The 22,952-nt window shown below is 45.7% G+C and overlaps 1 protein-coding gene across 5 annotated transcripts in view; it reads right to left on the bottom strand.

The window, feature by feature from the left end:
- Positions 1–22,952, bottom strand: part of LOC121445378 (SHC-transforming protein 3-like) — a 120,168-nt gene that overhangs the window by 19,442 nt on the left and 77,774 nt on the right. For all 5 annotated transcript variants that reach the window (XR_005973919.1, XR_005973918.1, XR_005973920.1 and 2 more), the window contains 6 exons: positions 21,206–21,257; positions 16,708–16,834; positions 8,512–8,662; positions 6,861–6,948; positions 5,847–6,005; positions 545–840 (listed from right to left, as the gene is read on the bottom strand). Coding sequence is in view for 2 of the 5 variants with exons in the window: in XM_041647506.1 (XP_041503440.1) it covers positions 545–840; positions 5,847–6,005; positions 6,861–6,948; positions 8,512–8,662; positions 16,708–16,834; positions 21,206–21,257 (873 nt within the window). In the remaining 3 variants the exon portion in view is untranslated. The remainder of the gene's footprint in view (positions 1–544; positions 841–5,846; positions 6,006–6,860; positions 6,949–8,511; positions 8,663–16,707; positions 16,835–21,205; positions 21,258–22,952) is intronic.

The raw sequence follows: 22,952 nt of genomic DNA, 5'->3' as shown, positions 1-22,952 counted from the left end.
AAGCCTGGGAGTGGGGAGTTCCAGTTTGGGAATTAATTGGGATAAATATGGAAAATCCAGTAGACTTTAACTTTCATGTTCACTGAGAATATTGTAGAAAGGAATAGTGCTGTTGTTATTGCTGTACTGTATGTGTGCGTGTGTGTGGGTGTTTGCACTTATGTGTACAGGTGCCTTTGGAGGTCAGAAGAGCACTAGATTCCCCAAGGCTGGTGTTAGAGGGGGTTGTGAACCCCCAAATGTGGGTGCTGGGAACCAAACTTAGGTCCTCTGCAAGGGCAGTGGTACTCGAAACCACTGAGCCATCATCCCGGGCCACATTTCTTTATCTTAAAAGGCATGGTGGGTGACCAAAGCTTTTATCCTGGGCTATGATTATTTTCCAAGTTTTATAACTCGCACAGATCACTACCACTTTTCACATAAGTCTCCTGTCCCTGGCAGGCACATGCAGATAGAGGAGGCAGTGTGGATACAGTCCTGTGCAAGGTCTAGTAAATAGACGTGGTTAAAGGTAGTCATGATACCATTGGAAGGTGCTCACCGTGCCTTCCGGGTCCACCAGCAGCAGGTGCTTGGCCTGGCCATTGTGCATGCCCGTGAGGACAAAGGAACCAGGGTTGGTAGTACTCTTTCTGACTAGGAAGTCTCCATCTTCCTGCAACAGTGCCTCTGCCTCCTTCCTGCTCATCTCTCCTTGGTACCAGGGTTCTGCATCAAGCTCCTCCAGCATCTTGGCATCTGGGGCTCTGGGTGAAACAGGGCTAATGCACTCCACAGACGCTGCTTTGCTCAACACGGGCCCCAGGGGCTGGTTCTTGAGAGCATCTTCAAAAGGCTCTGTCAACAACATACGACAGCAACAAATCAATCCCCGGAAGAGAGCAATAAAAATAGAGTGAGAGATGAGAATTAAAATGTAACTCTTGACGGAGGCTGGCAGCAGAGATGGATAGTCGGAACTAGAATTTAAATGCACCGCCCAAATGTTGGCATGACTAGCTGGTGAGTCTACTTTCCAGACAGCTGGGGGTTGTGCCTGAATCCGAGGATATGAGCACATACTTTGTCTAGCGGGATAGGACTTCAATGCTGTGCACTGCAAGAAGGCAGGTACGACTTGTCATTTTGCACCACCTCCCTTCTCTGAACCATTAGTCAGCCTCCTTAAGACATCTTGTCCATGCCCACCTCACCCCTCACCAGCTGCAGCACTCGGGAGAGCAGGCCCTGCACCTCACCTGGGCAGCACAGCAGAGCTGACCCTGTTGACAGGGGCACTGGTGAGCGGCCGAGAATGGGGGACCTTGTCCTGTCCCTCATCTTCTATAATTTGGAGTGGGCAAGGAAGCGATGCCACCTTCCCCACCCTTTGCCACCTGTGGCAGGTAGGAGAGCTGGCCCTGAGGCCATGAGAATGGGAGAGCTGTCCCTGCCCCTCACCAGCTGCAGCACTCGGGAGAGTGGTCCCTGCACATCACCTAGGCAACACAGAAGAGCTGGCCCTGAAGGGGTAGGTGTGGGTGAACCACCCCTGAGATCATGAAAACAGGAGAATTGGCCCTGCCCCTTGCTCCTTGCTTCATAGGGTAAACTAACTGGAGCAGTGCTGGAGTTCATCCTGGTGGTGAGCACAAGAGATTACTGGCAGACTGGCCAACCCTGCAACCACCCAGGCTCAGAACCAGGGCTACAAGTTGGCCCACCCCAAAATCCACCCATCTATGATCTGCTGGAGCATGTGAAGAGGTCAGTCCTGCAGACCCAAAGCTGCAGGATCTCCACGACACAGTGTAACAACAGGATATCCAAGAGGAGTCCCAGTGAGGGCCCAGCATCGATAGCATAGCAGAAACCAGAGGCCTAAAACTAGACCAATGGCTCTTGGCTGTAGACAATCATTGCAAATAGAAACATATGCACTAAAGGATTTACTGTGTGACTCACTGGGTTGCACTACAGTTTCCACAATGAGATTTCCCTTTTCCTTTTTACTTTCTTCTCTCTCTCTCCTCTTCTTTTAAATCTTATTTTATTTTGGGGGAAGGATACAAGGGCAGGGGACGGATATGGAAGGATGGGGAGATGAGTGGGATCGACATGTATGATGTGTAAGCCACAAGGAATAAACAGTAAGAAAAAAGAAAGAATAAAAGCTTGTCAATACTGAAGGGAAAGACAAACCACAGAACTCTGCCAACACACCACCGATTTCTTTCATAATCCCTGGCCTCTTGTGGACTTGCTCCAGGACAGAAATTCTGCTTTGCCTTGACCTTCACTGCTATCTGAATATTGATGTCACACTTGCCTTACTCTGCTCCGGAACAGACTTCTTACTGTATAGCTTATCACTGAGTGCTCAGACCACTGTGAGTGACAACACAGATCAGCGGCAAAGGAACTCACTAAGAGCACCCAATTAAACTTCAGTATGTGATCTTCAGTATGATGGGCACTGAAAAGGGGTACAGAGTGCTGGGTACCTGCATGACACCGTGTGAGAACAACAAAAACTAGAGTATTCTCTCTGGAACACAGCTCCCCCAGGGGTCCCACATTGTTTCTGAGATACCCACTGGACCCCTACCGCTACTCAAGGAATGGTGCAAAATTAGCCAAATCTGGCAGAAGTTAGGAAAGGATGGGGAAAAGAGAAGAGAGCGTGCCAAAGTAAAATTAAACCATTTTGAGAATCACTAAATCTTTTACAGATGTGGGGAAGAAAAGTGGTTTAAAGACCACTGGATAAAAGCTAAAATGATAACTCTGTCTCTCTCTGTGTGTCTCTCTGTCTCTCTCTCCGTGTGTGTGTGTGTGTGTGTGTGTGTGTGTGTGTGTGTGTATACTTAGGAACCATTACAGAAGAGCAGGTGTGTGATTCTTCCTAAGGGCAGTCCTCAATGGCTTATCGTTCTTCTACGAGGTTCCACTTTTTCTAATAACATGTTTTTAATATAATATTTTATTAACTCATTGAGGATCTCACACAATATATTTTGATCATATTCGCCTGCATACTCTCCTGCCTCCTCCCAGATCCACTCCCCACCCCTCCCAACTTCCTGTGCTCTGTTTCATCTTTTAAAACAACCTGATGATTCCAGTGTGTGCTGACTATGAGCTCATGGGTCTGGGGCCATTCACTAGAATATAGGTGATCTACTAGGGACCACACCCATAAGAACCTGACAGTTCCTCCCCATAAGCCATCAACTGTCAGGAGCTGTTCAGTGCCCCCTCATGTTAAAATGTTTATTGGTTTGATCTTCTGCAGGTGAGTCCACGAGTATAGAGGACTGCTGAGAATTCAAGGCTAGCCTTAGCGATGGAGGAGTACCAAGCTGACCAGGGCTATGGAGCAACGCCTTGTCTCAAAACAAAACAAACCCAAAACCAAAACATCAAATAAAGAAACCCGGAAAGCAGGGCTGGAGAATCACTGCTTGGTTTTGTAGTCCTACACTTCTTGGACTGTTTTCATTTTTTTTAATTAAAAGAATGGATTATGAGATCCATAATTTACCTCCAAGCCCTGCCCCTCAACAGTGTTTGGTGGGAGTTCAGCATGTCTGTGAACCCACAGGGGCCCAGGAGAAGCCAATTGCAGAAGCTGCAATGTTGCCTCATCAGAAAAGCCCTGGAGTCTCTCCTCACCCTCACGAGACACTGTAGACAGAAGTGTGGGACTGGCAGGGCTACCTTTGACACAGATCAGAGTTACTTAGCCACTACGACTCTCCTTTTCCTTCTTTACAGAGTAGGGGTGGTAATAATAACCGAAGCTCCCTGTACACAGATTAAGACCATTAAATCAGGTAGGAAGTGCTCAGCACGTGATAGTCAGGGCTGTGTTCCTCCCCCTCTTCAGTCCATCAGCTTCTCAAAGAATTAAAGCAGAAGCGTTTAAGATATAGGGCTGGGGAGATTGGTTCAGTTGGTAAAGTATTTGCCTTCTAAGCATGAGGGCCTGAGTCTGATCCCCAGAGCCTATGTCTTAGTCAGCACATGGGGCTGGAGAGATGACTCAGTAATTGCTGCTATTGTAGAGGACCCGGATTCAGTTATCAACACACACATGATGGCTCACAACCTCTTTCAACTTCATTCCCATGGGATTTGACACCCTCTTCTGCTCTCCACAGCCACCAGGAATGGTACACATATATTCGTGCAGGCAAAACCCGCTCAAGACATATAAAAATAAAAAATAAAGATAATTTAAAAAAAAAAACAAAACAAAAACAGAAGAGGCATGCAGGTATGTGCTTGTAATCCTAGTCCTGAGGAGGTGTAGACAGGCAGATCCCTGGGGCTCACTGGCCAGTAAGGCTAATCTAGTTAGCAGGTTCCAGGCCGAGTAAGAGACCTTGTCTCAAAAACAAGTGACTCCTGAGAATGACACCCAAGTTAATCCTATGGCCTACACACAGAGAGAAACAGAGAGAGGGAGAGGAAGAGGAAGAGGGAGAGGGAGAGGGAGGGAGGGAGGGAGGGAGAGAGGGAAGAAGAGGGAGACGGAGAGGGAGGGAGGGAGGGAGGGAGATGGAGAGGGAGGGAGGGAGGGAGGGAGGGAGGAGGAGAGGGAGAGGGAGAGGGGGGGAGAGGGAGAGGGAGGGAGGGAGGGAGGGAGATGGAGAGGGAGGGAGGGAGGGAGGGAGGGAGGGAGAGAGGGAGGGAGGGAGAGGGAGAGAGGGAGGGAGGGAGGGAGAGGGAGGGGGAGGGAGAGAGGGAGGGAAAGGGAGGGAGGGAGAGAGGGAGGGAGGGAGAGAGGGAGGGAGGGAGGGAGAGAGAGAGAGAGGGAGGGAGAGAGGGAGGGAAAGGGAGAGAGGGAGGGGGAGAGGGAGAGAGGGAGAGAGGGAGGGAGAGGGAGGGAGGGAGGGAGGGAGAGAGGGAGAGAGACCCACTCACACAGGCACACCCACCCATATGCATAAACTCCTCTCTCCCCCCATCTCCTCTCCCTCCCCCTCTCTCCACATATGTATGTATGTATGTATGTATGTAGGTTTATCCTCATGAGATTTCAAAACCCTTTCCAAGTTCCTGAATAGTTTCTACTCATCGCATTTCAGTTCATGTATTTTCTCTATCAAGAGGAAGTCCCCGAGACAGTATCAGTTGATACTGCCCAGTGGGGTCCCACCTTTCCCTTCACCCTTCTCTACAGCTCATTGCTGAGTGTGCCCTACCCCCTGACAACATGTGTTTGGCTGTTTAAACCCCACCGGAGGAAGGCCATCTGTTTCCATGCCCCTGTGTCATTTCAGTAATTAGAAAAGTATTGGACACATGGTCAGCACTGGATACAATTTTGGCAGAAGTGGAGAGGAAGAGCGAGAGGGGAAATGAGAACAAATGGATGGGGCAGGGAGGGAAGGGCAAACAGAGAGGGAGAGGGGAGAGGAGAGGAAAACTGGTGGGAGGGAGGGAGGGAGGGAGGGAGGGAGGGAGGGAGGGAGGGGTGGCAGAGGGAAGACACTGTAAACAAGGTACATAGTCATTTCTCATCCCAATATTCTTGTTGATAGGCTGAGATTGCTGACTATGGCCAAACCATCTCTGTACCCTCTGAAATCATACAGCAGCTAGTACAGCATGGCCAATTAATATTCAAATGAACACACATATTTTTTTACATTGTTGGTCTTCAAGAGGAAAACTAGTTTCCCCAAAAGAAAGTCATGTAACCCCAACACCAAAGTCCAGCAGAAAATCCAGTAGTAATATGGATATCAGATAAAAGAGAGAGCACTGGGCACTTATTCATGTCAAAGACATCATAGGGAGGGCAATGGGCACCTACTCATGTCAAAGGCAGCATAGAAAGAGCAACAGGCACCTACTCATATCAAAGAGGTCCTTCCGTGGGCTGCTCTCGGTGCTGCTGCTTGCTGCTGGCCAAACCTGTGGAGGGACTGTCTGGGTGTTGACATAGGTTGGTGTCTCTCCTACCAGAGCCATGTGCCCTTTCCCTTCTGGTGTGCTGTAGATGTCCAAGGAACCTGCACCAAAAAAGTGAGCCCTGTTACCTCTTACGATGGCAACACTCTTCCAGCCTCTGTGTCTGGAATACCTGGAATTTCCTAGAGCGGTTCCTCAAGCCTGCTGGTGAGAACATTTATTTCTGGTTAACTCTCTTCTAAGCCTGTCAAAACCCAGTCCCACTTAAGACACTTCCCAGTTCTTCATGTCAAAAGAAAAATCTGCCAGTCAGGGTGAATACTGGTGGTTAAATGCCTTGCTCAATATGGCTGACCAGGTTGTTGGTGCTCCAGAACCCTAGGAGCTGAGCATTGAGTAACAACGTGACCTCCCAGTGAGCCAAAGGGGTACTGAGGCTAGTCTTGGGGGTCTCCGCTGTTTGGTCAGAAGTAATATGGAAAGTGTTGCTCAAGAGCACCTGCTTGGGTCTCTCTTCCTGTGTGTGACCATCTCTGCTCACTTGTATAACAGAAGCCTTGTTAATATTCCTCTAGGAAGGATGGTTACTGGCTAATAGATGAATAAATTCTTATTTGTTCTGGGGAAAACATATCGACCAGTTTCAAATAAGATCTTGAAGCTGGGTGACTTGACTCATGCCTGTCATCCCAGCTCTCAGAAGGCTACAGCGAAAGGATCACAGCAAGTTCAAGGCCAGTTTGAGCTATAACTTTGCATCGCCAAACACTAAAACAAACTTAAAAACTACAAGAAAAATCACATAAGAGCTTAAGACATACTGAGCTGTGGAGTCTTGGGTACCTGCCTAATTTTCATGCCCCTGATGTCTCCAGGGACTCTCGCTCCTACTCACAGGGACCAGAGAAACCCACAGTCAGTGCATCAGCTGTGTAGAGCAGGCCTCTGTCACTTACCCTGCCTGGTGGGTGCTCGCTGCCAGTCTTCACCAAAGGCTTCTCCTAAGTGTCTTCCCTGGTAGTAAGTTTGCTCTTTCCCTGCAAACTGGAGACAGATGCAGATACTCAGAAAGAGGGAAGTGTCTTCTCATTCCTCATCTTTGTGGGCCACAATGTGGTAAGAGGGGCTTTGGGGGGTTGATTCACCCTCTCTGACACCACCTTTCCACGTCTGCCTCACAGTGGCCTTGTATTCAGCAGATAAACTTGCATGGTTGTTAAAAAAAAATCCACAATCTCATTAATGCTACAACACTTTCTCCTTGTTTTCGTGAACCCAATAATCCCTCCCAAGGGCGGCCGCAGAGAGATCTTGGGCCAGCAGCTGTTCACTCTCCGAGGAGCACACTCCTGAGAAGCAGGAAGCTGCAGAGCCACAGTCTCCCTGTCGGTGCTGTCCTTGCATTTTTATGGGTACCAATAATCTTATTATCTCCAGAGTTGGAAACATAGCTCAGCTCACCAAGCATATGACCCCGGATTTCATCCCTAAGCACCACAAAAAAGAGGGGGGAAAATCTCTTAAGCTTCCATAAAAGACGAAATGCAATAGTTTTAGAAAGCAGGGTTGCGGTGAAGGTTGTTTGAGCTGGAGGGTGTGATAGTTCACTCTAAGTGACAACTTAATGCAACCTAGAAGAGACAGATCTGGAAAGAGGGTCTCAATGAGGGACTGCCTACATTCGGTTGATCTGTGGGAATGTTAACGGGGGGGGGGGGGGGGGGGGGGCGGGGGGGGCGGGATTTGGCCTTTGAAGTAAGTTGGAAAAACCGAGACCACTGTGCACTGCACCACTGCCTAGGCAGGGAGACCTGAGCTGAATTGGAGTGGAGGAAGTGAGCTGAGCACAAGCGAGCACGGCAGCATTCACGCACACTTCTTTGCTCTCGGCTGTGGTTAATTCATGCACACTTCTTTGCTCTCGGCTGTGGTTAACTCACGCACACCTCTGCTCTTGGCTGTGGTTAACTCACACACACCTCTTTGCTCTCGGCTGTGGTTAACTCACGCACACCTCTTTGCTCTTGGCTGTGGTTAGAATGTGACTCGCTGCTTCAGGCTCCTGCTCCGACTCCCCCACAGTGATAGACTGTAACCTGGTGCCATAAGCGAGCATAGCCCTTTGTCCCCTCAGCTGGTTAGAGTTAGGGTATTTTACCAGAGCAACAGAAATGAAACTGGACCAGAGTGGTGGATAAACAAAATAGAAAAAAAAATGCCTAAAATTCAGACCTTAAGGGGACGGGTCCACTCTCTTCAGGGAGCCCACAGTATCACGGGCCTTTTTAAAAAAAAAAACAAAAAACAAAAAACAAAAAAAAACCCTGGAATCCTGCCATCCCCTCGTTAAGACCACAGCATGGTGGAACTGGGGCTCAGACTCAGGTCACTTTCATTCATGTCTCAGACATGGCACTGGGGTTCTGAGGTCAGCTCCCTGTGATGTCAAACCAAACCCCTCCCTTCCATGTTCGTTGTGATACCGGTGGAAGAAAGCCTGCGAGGGAGCGTGTCCAAAGCTAAGTGGAATATCAGCCAAAAATAACACTGAGCAGGATAAATGCAAATGGGGTCATCTTTAACCCAAGAAGAGAACCTCAAACTTACCTGGGCTGTGTCAGGAGCGTGGGGTCTGGCTTTCAATCGAGCATCAAGAAATCCCCCTGGAGGAGGCATCTTGCTGGGAACACTGTTGTAGTATGGGTGATCAGGACCATCTCCCTCCTCTTCAGTCCATGGCTCATCTAGACTCTGCATCCTGTTAAAAGATTGTCAGTGACCTCACCCAGAGTTGAGCATACAGGCAGACCTAATAACTCTGACATCAGGACCACCTATAGAAACCAAACGCTGAGAGTACCCATCTAAAAAACTAAGTGTTACTGCATGTTCCTGAGACTCCCACACCTGAGGGGTGAGAGATAGGCGCATTGCTGGAGCCTTCCAGATACCAGTCTAGCTGAAAAATAGTGATCTCCGGATTCAGTGAGAGACCCTGCTTCAAGGGAATAAAGTAGAGAATGATAGAAGATAACCTATGAAGTCTTCCTCAAGGCTATTGCATGTATACTTATGAGTACACATGTACACACACACACAATGAAATTAATGTTAACTGTCGAGTTGACAGAACCTATGATCATCTGAGAGATGGTCCCTTGGAAATTTGCATGGGGCATCATTTTGATTGTGGTTTGATTAAGGCGAGATGACCTGCCCACTTGTGGGTAGTGCCATTCCCTTGGCAGAAGGACATTGGACTGCGTAAGATGAAAAAAGCAACCTGAGCACTGACATCTGTGAATTGTTCTCTTATTATCGTATGTGACAAGCTGCATCAACTTCCCTGCCATGGTGAACTGCACCTTGAGTTGAGAACCGGAATAAACCTTTCTTCCTTAAGTTGCTTTTCTTAGAGCATTTCATGACAGCAACAGAAGAGAAACCAAGAAAAACACCTACACTTATCATACACAGATAGCACACACAACTAAAAAATAAACATTTTCTAACAATGAAATAAACTGTAAGATCAGTACTGTTGCGGTATCTTAAATAGTCCTGTTTGTATCCCTGTAGTAGCCTTATAAGCTAACAGCTATCAAACAATGATAACCATCACCCAAGTAGTCACAGATGGGACAGGACAGTTCTGAGCCTCCTTCAAAAGCTGGTTCCCAAAAAAAATTATCATTATTTTCCTTATCTGTGGTGGTATGAAAGAAAATGGTTCCCAAAGGAGTGGCACTATTAGGAGATATGACCTTGTTGGAGGAAGCATGTCACTTTTGGGGTGGGCTTTGAGGTCTCTTTTGCTCAAGCTTCCCTCAGTGTGACTATCAGTTGACTTCCTGTTGCCTGAAAGATGTAGGACTCTCAGCTACCAGCTGGACATCTGCCTGCATGCAACCATGCTTCCCACCATGATGACAATGGACTGAACCTCTAAAATTGTGGGTGAGCCACCCCAATTAAATGTTTTAATTTGTAAGAGTTACTGTGGTCATGGTGCCTCTTCACAGCAATAAAAAACCCAAGACACTGTCTGAGTGTTCCTTTGAGCACCCAGTTCCCCAAGCTGTCTTTTAAAAAATTTACTTTTAATTATCACATAGTAATCTTGCACATTTATTATGGGGTGCTGTGTGCTAACTTGATACATTTATACAACACACAGTGACCAAATTAGAGTAATTAGCATTCCCATCTCCTTAAGCACTTATCATCTGTTTGTGTTTGCCAAAGCAGTCTTTATTTAACCTGATGCAGAGCTTGCCTGGGGCATCTGTCAAAAATATTCAGAGGCAAATGTTTATCATGTGGCCCACATGAAGCTGGGAATAACATTTGGGTCAAAGAATTTTTATTAGTGGAAGTGAGTGAAAAAGAATATAGAGTTTATGGAGTTAGAGGGGGAAAAGCCAACAAAGCAAATAGTCACAACCAATGGCAATCACAAGCCCAAAATGAGAAGCCGGGATGTTAATCAACTCCCACACATTTATCTGGAAGGCTACACACATTTGCAGGATTCAGCTTGTGCTCATGCCACAGGGTGTAACATGGCTCTAAATTCTCACTTCTGACCTAAACACCTCACAAGTAGAAGGTGAAAACTGAAAAACAATCAACTGATTCACCATATGTTGAAGGAGTGTACCAAAACACACATACAAACAGATATACATATACACACATACATAGAAGGTAGATGCATACAGATACAGATAGGACACACACACATACATATACACATGTATACATATATACATGTGTATAAATATACATGATTCATATGCACATACACATATATACATGCACACACATGTAGCCCATCATTAAAGACTGAGAGGCTAAATTGTTCAACATTCAAGGAAAACTCTGCAATTGTTAGTGAAGAAATGTAGTTAACCAAACAGAGACATCAGTGGACATAAATGACAAATGTAGATTATAGAATTTATAGAATTAATTAAGTAAAGTCACTAAAACCACCACAAACATTAATAATATACATTCTGGAAAGAGAAAGTATGTGAGTTTCAGTCTTGCAGCTTTCTATTACTTACATTTTTAGTGTCAGCAAAAAAATTATAAGCTATAAAAATAAGAAAGGATAGCTCATATCCAGGAAAAAGAAGTCAGTAGAAACTATCACAAAGAGATCTCAGACTTAAGGATAAATAAAAACAAATATATTCAATCAGCTAAGAGAAATGACTCTAAAACACTAAATATGGAAATTGTCTCACAAAGTGGGACTTACCAGCATTCATAAAGAAATAAAAATAACAATAAATTCTAGGATTGGAAATTCTACCATTACTTCAAACAATTCACTTAAGCAAATAACAGTTTTGGGAGGTGGAAGAAGAAAGGCAACATTTTAAAACAACTCAGCTGAGATGAGCCAGTCTGAGGAACAGAGAAGAAACCTACTAAAAGAGCACAGAGCCCGAGAGACCTGTAGAATACCAAAAATGCCAACATGTGTGTAGTAGAGTCCCTGACACAGAGCCCGAGAGACCTGTAGAATACCAAAAATGCCAACATGTGTGTAGTAGTCCCTGACACAGAGCCCGAGAGACCTGTAGAATACCAAAAATGCCAACATGTATGTAGTAGAGTCCCTAAAGGAGAGCAGACTGAGGAGGGCAGGGAAAATACTGGCCTTGTTACGGTACAAATCTTCCCAAATTAGCTAAAAGAAAATGTTCTATACAACCAAGAGGCTAGCTAGGAAGCTCAGCTTAGATAAACTCAGAGAGTCTTAGGCACCCTAATCTAACTATTTAAAGTCAAAGGAGGCATCTGAGGGCATCCAAGGGAGCTGCTCAAGAAAACAAGGGATCCTCATGGTATTAATAGCTGATTTCTTCCCAGACACAAAGGAGGGCCAGAGGCAGGGAAAAGGAAGGTTTCCCGTCATGACGTCCACATCCAATAAGCAAAGCTGCCCAAATGAGGCAGAAAGCGTATTCCAAGGGAAATAAAGGCAGGAGAAATCCACTAGAAAACCTTCTCCTTAGGAAATACTATGGCAAGTATATTAAGCTGAAATTAAGTAGATAATCAGTAGAAATTTACAATCAGAGGAAACAGCAAAAAAATAATGGCAAGACTACACAAAACTATAAATTCAGTGTTGCCTAAAATTTCCTTATTCTTCCCTTCTCATTTAAAAATACATGAAGCAATGTGACCGTACTGATGAACACACAATGAATAAAGGTGTAGCTTGCACAGCAATAACAGCAGGATGGAAGAACTGGAGAGATGTCACAGTGGTTAAGACCACACCAGGCTCTTGCAGAGAACCCAAATTCTGCTCCCAGCCCACACAGAGTGGCTCACAACTGCCTCTAATTCCAGCTTCAGAGGATCCGAATCCCTCTTCTGGCTTCCATACTGCACTCATTTGTCCACTCGAGGGGACACATTCACACGTTTGCTCATACACACACATACACAAATACAAACGCACATAATTCAAAACAAATATTTTTTTAAAGAGTAGTATAATGGAGTGTGGAAGAATAGATCTATACAGAAGCCACTCTTTGATATATTATTAAGTTCTTTAATCTGAATATATAGTTATAAATTAATATATTAACTATAATCCTCTGGTCACTACTTTAAAAGTAGTGGAAGAGAAAGAAGTTAAATTGCACACTTGAAAAATGTTTATTTGCCTTACACAAAGGAGACAGCAACTGTCATGTAAGAGGATAAAATGGCATAAAGAAAAATTAGCTCAATAGCGGGAGGAAATCCTAACATCAGCAATTGCATTAAATATAAATGTATTAAATGTTATTCTTAAAAGACAGGGGTTGACAGACAAATTAGAAAATGATCCAATAGTAAGTTTTCTATCAGCAACACGTTTTAGAAAAAATAAATGGAAAAGCAGAAAGTTCAAGAATAATATGGAGAAACACTAATTGCCACTTTATTATTATATAGGATGACTAAGCAGAAGATTAGGAAATAGAAGTTTGCACACAAAAACTAACCAGACCTAAGAGACATCAATAGCACATTCTACCCAAAAACAACAAAATAAAACTTCTTCTCCCACGCAGAGGGAACATCCCCCAGCAGAAAGCATATGTCAAGCTTATTTAATAATAAACTTAAAAATTTTTAAAGAATTAAAATATAAAAAGTATTTTTTGATAATAATGGAATCATTGTAGAAATCAAAGTAGACTCCTACAAGATTCCAAGGGAAATTAGGAATTTAAAGTATGTCTAAGAATGGATTCCTGCATATAAAAAATATACAAAATCTGTTGTATTTTATACATTGATGATGATTAAAAACAAAAATAAAATAATAAATCATTGGAGCATCAAAAGGGGAAAATTTTAAGGGGAAAAACTATGTAATCAGGGTTAGACATACACTGAAAATTATAAAACACATTGAAAAACACAATCCACAAAATAGGAAAATATTTGCTAATGTATTTCTTTAAGGTAGCGTGTATCTACAATCCCTAAAACTCAACAATTTAAAAGAAAAGCAACCCAATATTTAAAAAATAAAAAACTGAGCAGACGTTTCCCCCAAGAAGACAGAGAAATAGTCAGCAGCACATGAAAGATGTCTGATAGCAAAATCAGGAAAAAAAAGTGCAAGTCAAAGCCATCATCAAAGAATTTTTGGCCCACTAGGGCAGCCATAACCAACGATATGCACAGCAACAAATATGCTGATATTGATTATCAACTTGATAGGATTAGAATCACCAAGGAAACAAGACTCTGGCACACAACTATGGGGGATGATGTAGATGATTAGGCTACCCTCTGGCCACGCCTGTGAGGGATTATCTTGATTTGGTTAACTGAGATAGAAAACCCATCCTAATAACGTGTGGCACCATTCCCTGGGCTTGGGTCTCTGGACTGCACAACAGAGGAAGAATCTAAATGAGCACCAGCATCCCATGGTCTCTACTTCCCAGCTGTGGATGCAATGTGACTACCTACCTCACATTCCTGCAGCCTTGGCTTTCTTGCCATGAGGGACTGTATTTCCAAACTGTGAGCCAAAATAGACCCCTCTTACCACACGTTGATTCTTTCAGAGTATCTGTGCTGGCTATTTTTGGTTGTTAGCTCGACTACATCTGGAATTAACTAAAATCCTGGGCACATATGTGAGGGATTATTTCCTCAATGAAATAATGAAATAAATGTGAAGATGATATACTTCTAATCCATATTTCTGAGGTGGGAAGATCCACCTTTAATCTTGGCCACACCTTCTGATGGAAGAAGGAAGCTTGCTCTCTCTCTCTGCCGGCTTGAGCTCTCTCTCACTAGCAAACACACTTCTTCACTGGCATTAGAGCCTACTTCGTTGGGTTTCTGGCATATACTGAAGACTATCTGGGACATCCAGCCTTGTAGACTGAATAGCTATTGGATTCTTGGACCTTCTGTTGGTAGAAAGTCATTATTGGACTAGCAGAACCACAGCTGGTAAGCCATGCTCATAGACCCCATATCTATTGTGTGTGTGTTCTGTTCCTATAGAGAACCTTGACTAATACCTTATCTTATCACAGGGAAAAAAAAACTAAAAGGCAGCTAAGACAGTTTCCTAAATGGTTAACAAACCGTAGGACCATTAACTCAATAATTCTACTCTAAGGCATTATCACAAGAAACATGTCGTCAAAGTTTGACTACAGCTTCATAGTAGTTTTGCTCAGAAGAGTGAAAGGAAGGAGACAATTCAAATGCTCATGAAGGGTTTATTTCAGTGAACAAGTTCACTGTCCATCATTGAGGGAAGCAAAAGAGGGAACTTAAGCAGAAGCGTAGGTGGAACGCTGCTTACTGGCTCATTCATGGGCCATGCTTAGCTAGATTGCTTATAGAGCCCAGAACAACCTGCCCAGGGAATGGTGCTGTCCAGAGTGGACTGGGCCCCACTGTATCAACTGAAAACCCCCTGCAGGCAGATCCACAGCCAACCTGATCTAGGGATTCCCTCAGTTGAGATTTCCTTTTCCCAGGTGACTCTAGGCTATGACAGTTGGCAATTAAAGCTAACCAGGGCAGTGTGTTTTCAAAACACAAACGATCCATACCCTTTTGTGACTCAGTCTTCCCACACCATTATAAGTTCTGAGACTGTGACCTCCGATGCCTGCACCCTGTGTGGCTTCTGGAAACCAACATCTCCGGGCACATTAAAAATGAAGAACTATGCTGACTCATTCTCAGGTCAGAGGTGCCAGGGCTGTGGCCACTTCCTTCACACCTCCTCCAGCCACATCCTGCCGAATTCATCAGCCTGGACAAAGTGGGTCCTTACGGGAACAATGGATGCCTTAAAGGGAATTTGCCAAGGGATGACGAGGGAACAGAGCAGAGCAGATGCCAGCTCCACAATGCCACAGAAGGTGGCTTTGTGGGTTTGAAGTGAGTAAGAAGTAAACCTAAGGGAACAATGCTTGTTTGCAGTGAGCACACCATTAGAAAGATTTTCCTGTGTACACATGTATGTGTGGGCACACGTACATAGGTGTCATACATTTGTTTATGTGGAGGCCAGAGGTCAACCTCCAGGCTATTTACATTGCTTTTAAGAAAGGGTCTCTTGGGGCTGGAGAGATGGCTCAGCGGTTAAGGGCATTGCCTGCTCTTCCAAAGGTCCTGAGTTCAATTCCCAGCAACCACATGGTGGCTCACAGCCATCTGAAATGAGATCTGGTGCCCTCTTCTGGCCTGCAGGCAGACACACAAACAGAACATTGTATACATAATAAATAAATATATATATAAAAAAAAAAGAAAAAGAAAGGGTCTCTTACTAGCATGGAACTCACCAAGAAGACAGGCTGACTGGCCAGTGAACCCCAGAGATCCTCATGTTTCCACCTCCCCAACCTCTGTACCTGGCTGGTTTTGTTTTTAAACATAGGCTCTGAAGGTAAAACTCAGGTTCTATGCCCACAAGGCAAGTACATTACTGGCCGAGCCACCTTCCAGCCTATAACAGCTTTTTATTATGCGAGTTTGTCAAGGACAGAATATACTCAAGTTCAAGGACAGAAGACCACTGAATGCCTCATGTGACCATAGCACTTTTCTGCTTCCTATGTCACGGAATATTCTTGCATCCTAAGGAAACTCAATAGCAGACTCTCTGGTTTTTGTTTTTTGTTTTTTGTTTTTTTTTTTTTAAATTATCACCTAAGTAGCCCACATTTGGTGTTAACAATCCTTCTTCATTTAATAGTAACGAAACTCTCCAGTGATTCTTATCCCTATTTTCCAGAAAAAGCCACGGTGACTCGGACAGTTTAAGGATCTTGCTCAGAGCCATATGGCAGATGAACAAGCCCCTAAGTTATTAGGCCATGGAGGCTGTTAAACAAAAATTATGCTGGCAGCAGGCGGCTTTGGCTAACTGTGACAACAGAAAGATGAGGAACAGACCTGTGTGGACACAGACCCAGGGAGGGGACCTATGGAAGAATTAAAGGCTGAAGAAGACACAATGTGACCTAAAAAGATTACAATGAAGCTGTTTTTGGTAACCTTGTCTACTGTCACTGTAACTTCCAGAAAATGTTCCCTGCCCATTCAGAGCCTTATGTGAGCTCCCATCTGCTGGCTTTCTGCACCTCTGCAGAGCACCAGCCAGGTGTCTGTGAGTTCCGGGAAACCCCCCACGATGATTTGGGTCTGCCTGGAGTGCAGTGCTGGCGGCTGGTTTTAAAGGAAAGTTTATAGACCCTGCCTAAATCACTGAGAAAAGCAGGCGCAGCTACTCACCGGTCCTGCAGAGCAGGAATCTTGGAAGGACACTGCAAATACTGTTTGAACCGGAGCTCAAAGGCTTGTCCGATGGAGCCAATGACATCTTGGGCTAGCCCATCACAGCATTCCAGAATGTGGCAAGCTTGGAGAGAAGGGGACACACCCTCATTAGAGACCATACCAGAGCTCTCTGGACCCCTTGACAAAGAGCCCCATCTGGGGTGCAGAGGGAAAATGTCACACACCTCCCTCCTGGCATGCTCTACCAACCCACAGTTTCATCTCTGTGGGCATCCTACAGTGGTTATGGACATGTGAAGTTCTTAGAGGGCTTGTCTGCAAAAGTGAAGGTCTTATTTCTAATACTCAAAACACATCTTTCATTTTATGTGTGTGTGTGTGTGTGTGTGTATGTTGCCTTCATGTGTGTCCATACATCTCACACATGCAGTACCTGAAGAGGGTAGAAGATTCCCCTGAACTGGAGTTACAAGTGGTTGTAAGATACCCTGTGGGTGCTGAAAACCCAACCTGGGTCCTCTACAAGAGCAGCAAGTACTCTTAACCTCTGAGTCACCTCTCCAGCCCATTGGTGGTTCTGATTCTCTCACAATCTATAGACCAATGGTTCTGACCTCCATAGGGAAGCAGTGTTTAGAAAGAAAACTCAGCTCAAACTGGATCTTTCACAGCCTTTCCTCAAGGCCTCGGGAACCTTAACAATAGATGTAAAATGGTGCTCCCTGGATGGATAAACCTTAGCAGTAGATGCAAACTGGTGCTCCCTAGATGGATAAACCTTAGCAGTAGATTCAAACTGGTGCTCCCTAGATGGATAAACCTTAGCAGTAGATGCAAACTGGTGCTCCCTAGATGGATAAACCTTAGCAGTAGATGCAAACTGGTGCTCCCTAGATGGATAAACCTTAGCAGTAGATGCAAACTGGTGCTCCCTAGACGGATAAACCTTAGCAGTAGATGCAAACTGGTGCTCCCTAGATGGATAAACCTTAGCAGTAGATGCAAACAGGTGCTCCCTAGATGGATAAACCTTAGCAGTAGATTCAAACTGGTGCTCCCTAGATGGATAAACCTTAGCAGTAGATGCAAACTGGTGCTCCCTAGATGGATAAACCTTAGCAGTAGATGCAAACTGGTGCTCCCTAGATGGATAAACCTTAGCAGTAGATGCAAACTGGTGCTCCCTAGATGGATAAACCTTAGCAGTAGATGCAAACTGGTGCTCCCTAGATGGATAAACCTTAGCAGTAGATGCAAACTGGTGCTCCCTAGACAGATAAACCTTAGCAGTAGATGCAAACTGGTGCTCCCTAGACAGATAAACCTTAGCAGTAGATAGAAACTGGAACTCCACGGATGTTGATCTTTTCAATGAACTTAAGGGAAAGTTGTTCTTGACTTAGTAAGAGTGAAGCGTTGATAACCAAATCTAGCTGGAAACACTAAGTAGCACAGTATAGGGAATAAGGAGGTGGCTCAGTCGATAATGCATTTGTCACGCAAACCTGAGGACCTGAGTTCAGTCCCTCTAATCCACATAAAAAGCCAGGCATGGTAGCATAGGCCTAGAATCCAGTACTCAGGAGACAGAATCAGGAGGATCCCTGGCGTTTGTTGGCCAGCTATACAGTCTCCTCAGCAAGGTTCATGTTACAGTGAGAGAGGCTGTTTTAAAATCCAGTGGAGAGAATGCCTTTTGCCTTCCCATTGCTGTGATAAAACACCCTAACGAAAGCAACTTAAAGGAGACAGGTCTTTGGCTCACAGTTCCAGGGTGCAGTCCACCACAGTGGGGGATCAAGTGGCAGGAGCTTGAAGTGTGGTCTGAAGCGAGATACTCCGACTTGGTTATTGCACGTAGTGTGTACCTCATACTACACCTCATAAATAAGTGTAGTTATGTGTTGATTAAACAAAGACTAGGAAGACCACTCGGCTGGCTAAGTGCTTGCCCTGAGAGCATGAGGACCTGAGTTCAGATCCCCAGGACCCTGTGTGCAGGGATGCATATCTGTAAATCCAGTGCTGGGGAGGAGAGACAGGGATGGGCCCGGTGCTTGGTGGCTAGCTCAAATAAATGAGCTCGTGGTTCGGGGGAGGGGGACCCTGTCTCAAAAATAAGATGGAGATCAGACGATAAAGTCATACAAACTACATATGTGTGCATGTTGCATGCGGGTGCATGTCGCATGTCTGTATGTGTATGTGGAGGCCAAAGGACAACCTCAGGTGCCATTCCTCCGTGGACACTCACTTTGTGTTATGAGAGAGGGTTTCTCATTGACCTGAAAGTTACCAACCAGGCTAGGCTGTCGGCCAGCAAACCCCAGGATCCTCCTGCCTCCACCATTCAATGCTAGGGTTACAGGTGTTGCCACCGCACCTGGCTTTTCAGGAGGACTCTGGGAAATGATCTCAGCCTCTTAAGCCTGCACAGCAAGCACTCTGCCAACTAAACTGTTTCCCCAGGCTCCAAAGAGCTATTTAACCACATTGTTGCCTGGATCCCATTCTCTCAGAACTGAGTGTTAAGATGTTTTCATAAGGCTCCTAAGTAACTCTCAAGTGTAGCTCATTTTGAGGACCATTGACCTGGACCTACTAAAGAAGTCTGAAAAACAAGATTGCCTAAATCACTTGCCATTAATTTGAAACAAACCGAAATGGAGACATGAACCCCAGCTGCTCCTGCTTCTAACCCAGATAGAGCTGGGGGGGGGGCAGTGCCTGCAGAGGGATAGCCTATGCCTCCCCTCCCCTATAATCCTCCCTGATTTCAGGGGCAGCTAGGATACTTAAAGGGGCTGGTTTGTGCTCTGGGTTCAATTATGCCCCCCCTTTTTTTAAGTTATGCCAAAAATCCAGGACCTCAGAAGGTGTCCTTATTTGGAAAATGGCAATTTCAGATGTAACTGGTTAAAATGAGGTCACGGCAGGATAGGAGGGGCCCTGAGCCACCATGGACTGTCATCTCTAAAAGCATCCATGAGCACAGACACGGGGAGTACACCTCATTAGGATGGGTTCCAGTAACACACCTGCAAGTCAAGGGACATTGGAGATTATCAGAGAGAAGCCAGGAGGAGGCAGAATTTCTCCTCCAGGACCCAGAGGGAGCCCGTCTGGCCCTGCTGACAGCATGAACTGGGCATCCAGCCTCCAAAATCGTGAGGCAACATGTCCTTCTTGTTTTAAAAAACTTGATCTGTGTTCGTTGCCTTAGACACTAAGCTGAGTCTCTAAGCCTGCACCAAGAGCTTTTGCTCACATCTCTGGGCGGCAGTCCTGATAAAACCCTGTTCACCTGGGGCCAACCCAGGCTTTATACAGTTTCCCGAGAAGACAGGCGAGCAATAATGGATGTGCGGAGAGATGAAGGCTGGTACTCAGCTCACTTTCTCTTTTCCTTTATTTCAGAATTCCAGCCCATGGAGGGTGCTACCCTCAGTTAGGGTGGGCCTTCCCACTTCAATTAATCCAACCCAGGAACTCCCTTACAGCTCGTACAGAGTTTATCTGCTAGGTGATTCTAGGTGTTGTCAAGCTGACAATTAGTATTTAACATCACATATGGTATCCACTCAAGAAAGACAGCAATAAGGAAGGGTCTGCAGAAGCCCCTGCAGCTAAGGCAGAGCACCCCAGTCTCAATTAATCTGCCCTTGTTGGTTGTCCTGAATGTATGTCCAAAGTACAGGTTTGGGAAGAGGCTGGCAAAATTGAGTGTTGGGTATCATGTGCATTGAGAGGTTTGGGTTGTTGCTCTTGTTTGTTTGCTTTTTGCAAGAGAAAAAAATTATGTCTGAGTATGCAAGCAAAGTTTAAAACCAGCTGCTGGCACATAGCACAAAGGCCAGGAGGAAGAATGGAACCAGTCTGCAGCGGAGGATAGTGCCACTCTGCATGGTGACAAATTCCACTGGTGTTTTGCCAGTGACTTTTCAGTAACTGTGGCAGGGGTCATCGAGAGCTGCCTAGTGTCCAAGGGTAGTCACTCTGAGCCCATCTTCCTGAGTGTATTATTATCCACTCTGGTTTTGTACATGACACCCCCTCCTCAGCCTCTGTGTTCTCAGATGCTCCAAAGGGACACGAGAAAACAGCACACCCCGAGCTTAGGTGCTGGGCCCAGAGCAGGAGACAGGACAGTGTGCACACACGGGGTGATGCTGGTCAGGAGGATGAGCAGGTATAGCGTTTCCCAGGCATAGCTGAGGCTGTTACCAGAGCACGGGGTGAGACAGGTGAGGTGTGAGTGTGGTATACCGAACCGCGGCCATCCTGACCCAGGTGAGAGTTTGGGACTCAGCATCCAGTAGGTTCTCTCTCAGCCAGGTGACAAGCTACCCTTGCAGGCCTCAATTATCCTTAATCACGTCACGTGACATGTGCTCGTTTGCTAAAGGAGCTGAGATAATGAGAAACATCTGGTTCACAGCATCAAGCCTGGCTTCACACAAGTGAGTGATTAAATGGGTCGAGCATTGCTTACCTCTGCGATTAACAGGGTCCTTAGCAACATAGGCAACATAGTCTGTTGTGTCCTGTGGAAGAAAAAGGGGACATTTGTACTACCCATCACAGCAAGAGGGAAGACCAGAGGGATGCAGGGCCCAGTGTGGTGAGCATCCATCACACAGCCAAGAATCGGCTTGGAAGGAAAGTTCATGAACCAACGCTTTCCCAGTGTGGGAGGCCCTGGGCCTCCTCAGTCCTGGGAGAAGAAGAAAAGAAGGGAAGGAGGGAGGAAGGCAGAGAGGAAGGGCCAGATACTTTGTACAAAATGGGCATGGTTTGAGGCATGTCCTCAAACTTGGACGGGGCTGGAAATCCCTGGAGATCTGTGTGCAGACTGAGCAGAACCTGAGGAATCACGAGTGACTGGTGCAGTTGCCACTAACCAGTCCCCCTGGTCGTGTATGCTACAAGTCCGTGACCACACTCGGAGCAGCCAGGGTGACAAACACCCCATGGTGGTTCTTCTGGGAGGCTTTCAAAGCTGGTTCTTGTGTACCGTTGGTTCATCTGACTTAGCATGTTTGGACTTGAGACCTGACCATGAAGACCTTTTGAGAGCTCGTAGACACACTGGTGTGAGCCAAAGTCAAGAAGCAGGACTGTCAGTAAATGTGTGTGTGTGAACTGTCCTCAAATTTGAATTCCTGTGAAAATCCTGAAAAGGCTTAAGACGAATAGTTGAGCTGTACCCCAGTTTTCTATCTGGACCCCCAAGCCGGATTGCTGACAAATTCCAGCTGCCATGGGGTTAAAGACCATACTTTGAGAACTGATTGCTGGGGAAAATACTAGGGTAGGAGTTTAAGGACTGGATACTCACAACAGGCAAGATTTGGAATTAGCCTAGTAAGCTACACAGTGGAGTTTTATGCATCTTATAATTCCAGATTACATTTATTGCAGGGAGTCAAGGCAAGCTTTACATCCATGGTCAAGAGAATAAATGCATGGCTCCTTTCTTGTTTCCTTCTGCTCATCTTGACTTCTCTCTTCCGCTGTTCAGGAAGCTTGCCTAAGGAATGTGCCACCCACAGTGGTCTGCCTCTTCCTACCTCACGGGCTAATCTGTCAATAGAGACTCTCTACCCAAGTGATTCTGGGTGGTGGCAAGCTGAGAGTTAAGACGAACACAAACCCACAAGCACCACGCCTCAGAGCGGGCAGCTTGAAAGGTCAGCCCGTCTTTGCAGTTATTTTCCTGAGCTTATGATCCAAAGGCCTTCAAGCTCATCCACTGCTCCTGTCTGTGTGGTAGTGGTCTGTGCTGGCCTGTCTGTTCCGTCCCTGAGGAAGTCTCCTCTGTTAAGTGTCCTTAACAGAGATCCAGCAAATACTGCTGGGAGAGGGGAGGAGTGAGTGGGCATGGTGCCCTTCAAGACTTCCGGAGAACAGAGGCATGGGGACTTTTCCAGCGGTGGAGACAAAAGAACCCTTGTCTCTGTGGCTCATCTGAGCATAGTCCATTTCCTGGTCTTTAATATTTCACAGCCCGGCGAGAGAAAGGACAGGAAGACTATAAAATGGCCTCTGTTCACTTCCACGGAGGCAAATCTTCTGAGGATTTGAAGCTGTTGGCAAAAATATTACAATTCTTCACTTTCCTCCCAGACTCATGGGATGTGGGAGTCGCAACTGTCCTTCAGAAACGTCAGGAGCGTCTTGGCCAACAAACCGGAGCCCTGGAGCTTTGGAGCCCTGGGTGCAGTTACAGGGTCAAGACT

Source organism: Microtus oregoni, unplaced genomic scaffold (assembly GCF_018167655.1).
Source record: "Microtus oregoni isolate MIOR12 unplaced genomic scaffold, Mior012 000181F_ref0000086, whole genome shotgun sequence".
In the NCBI taxonomy this organism is placed as follows: Eukaryota; Metazoa; Chordata; class Mammalia; order Rodentia; family Cricetidae; genus Microtus; species Microtus oregoni.
Note: the sequence above shows the minus strand (reverse complement) of the source record. Positions and strands in the feature narration are given on the sequence as shown.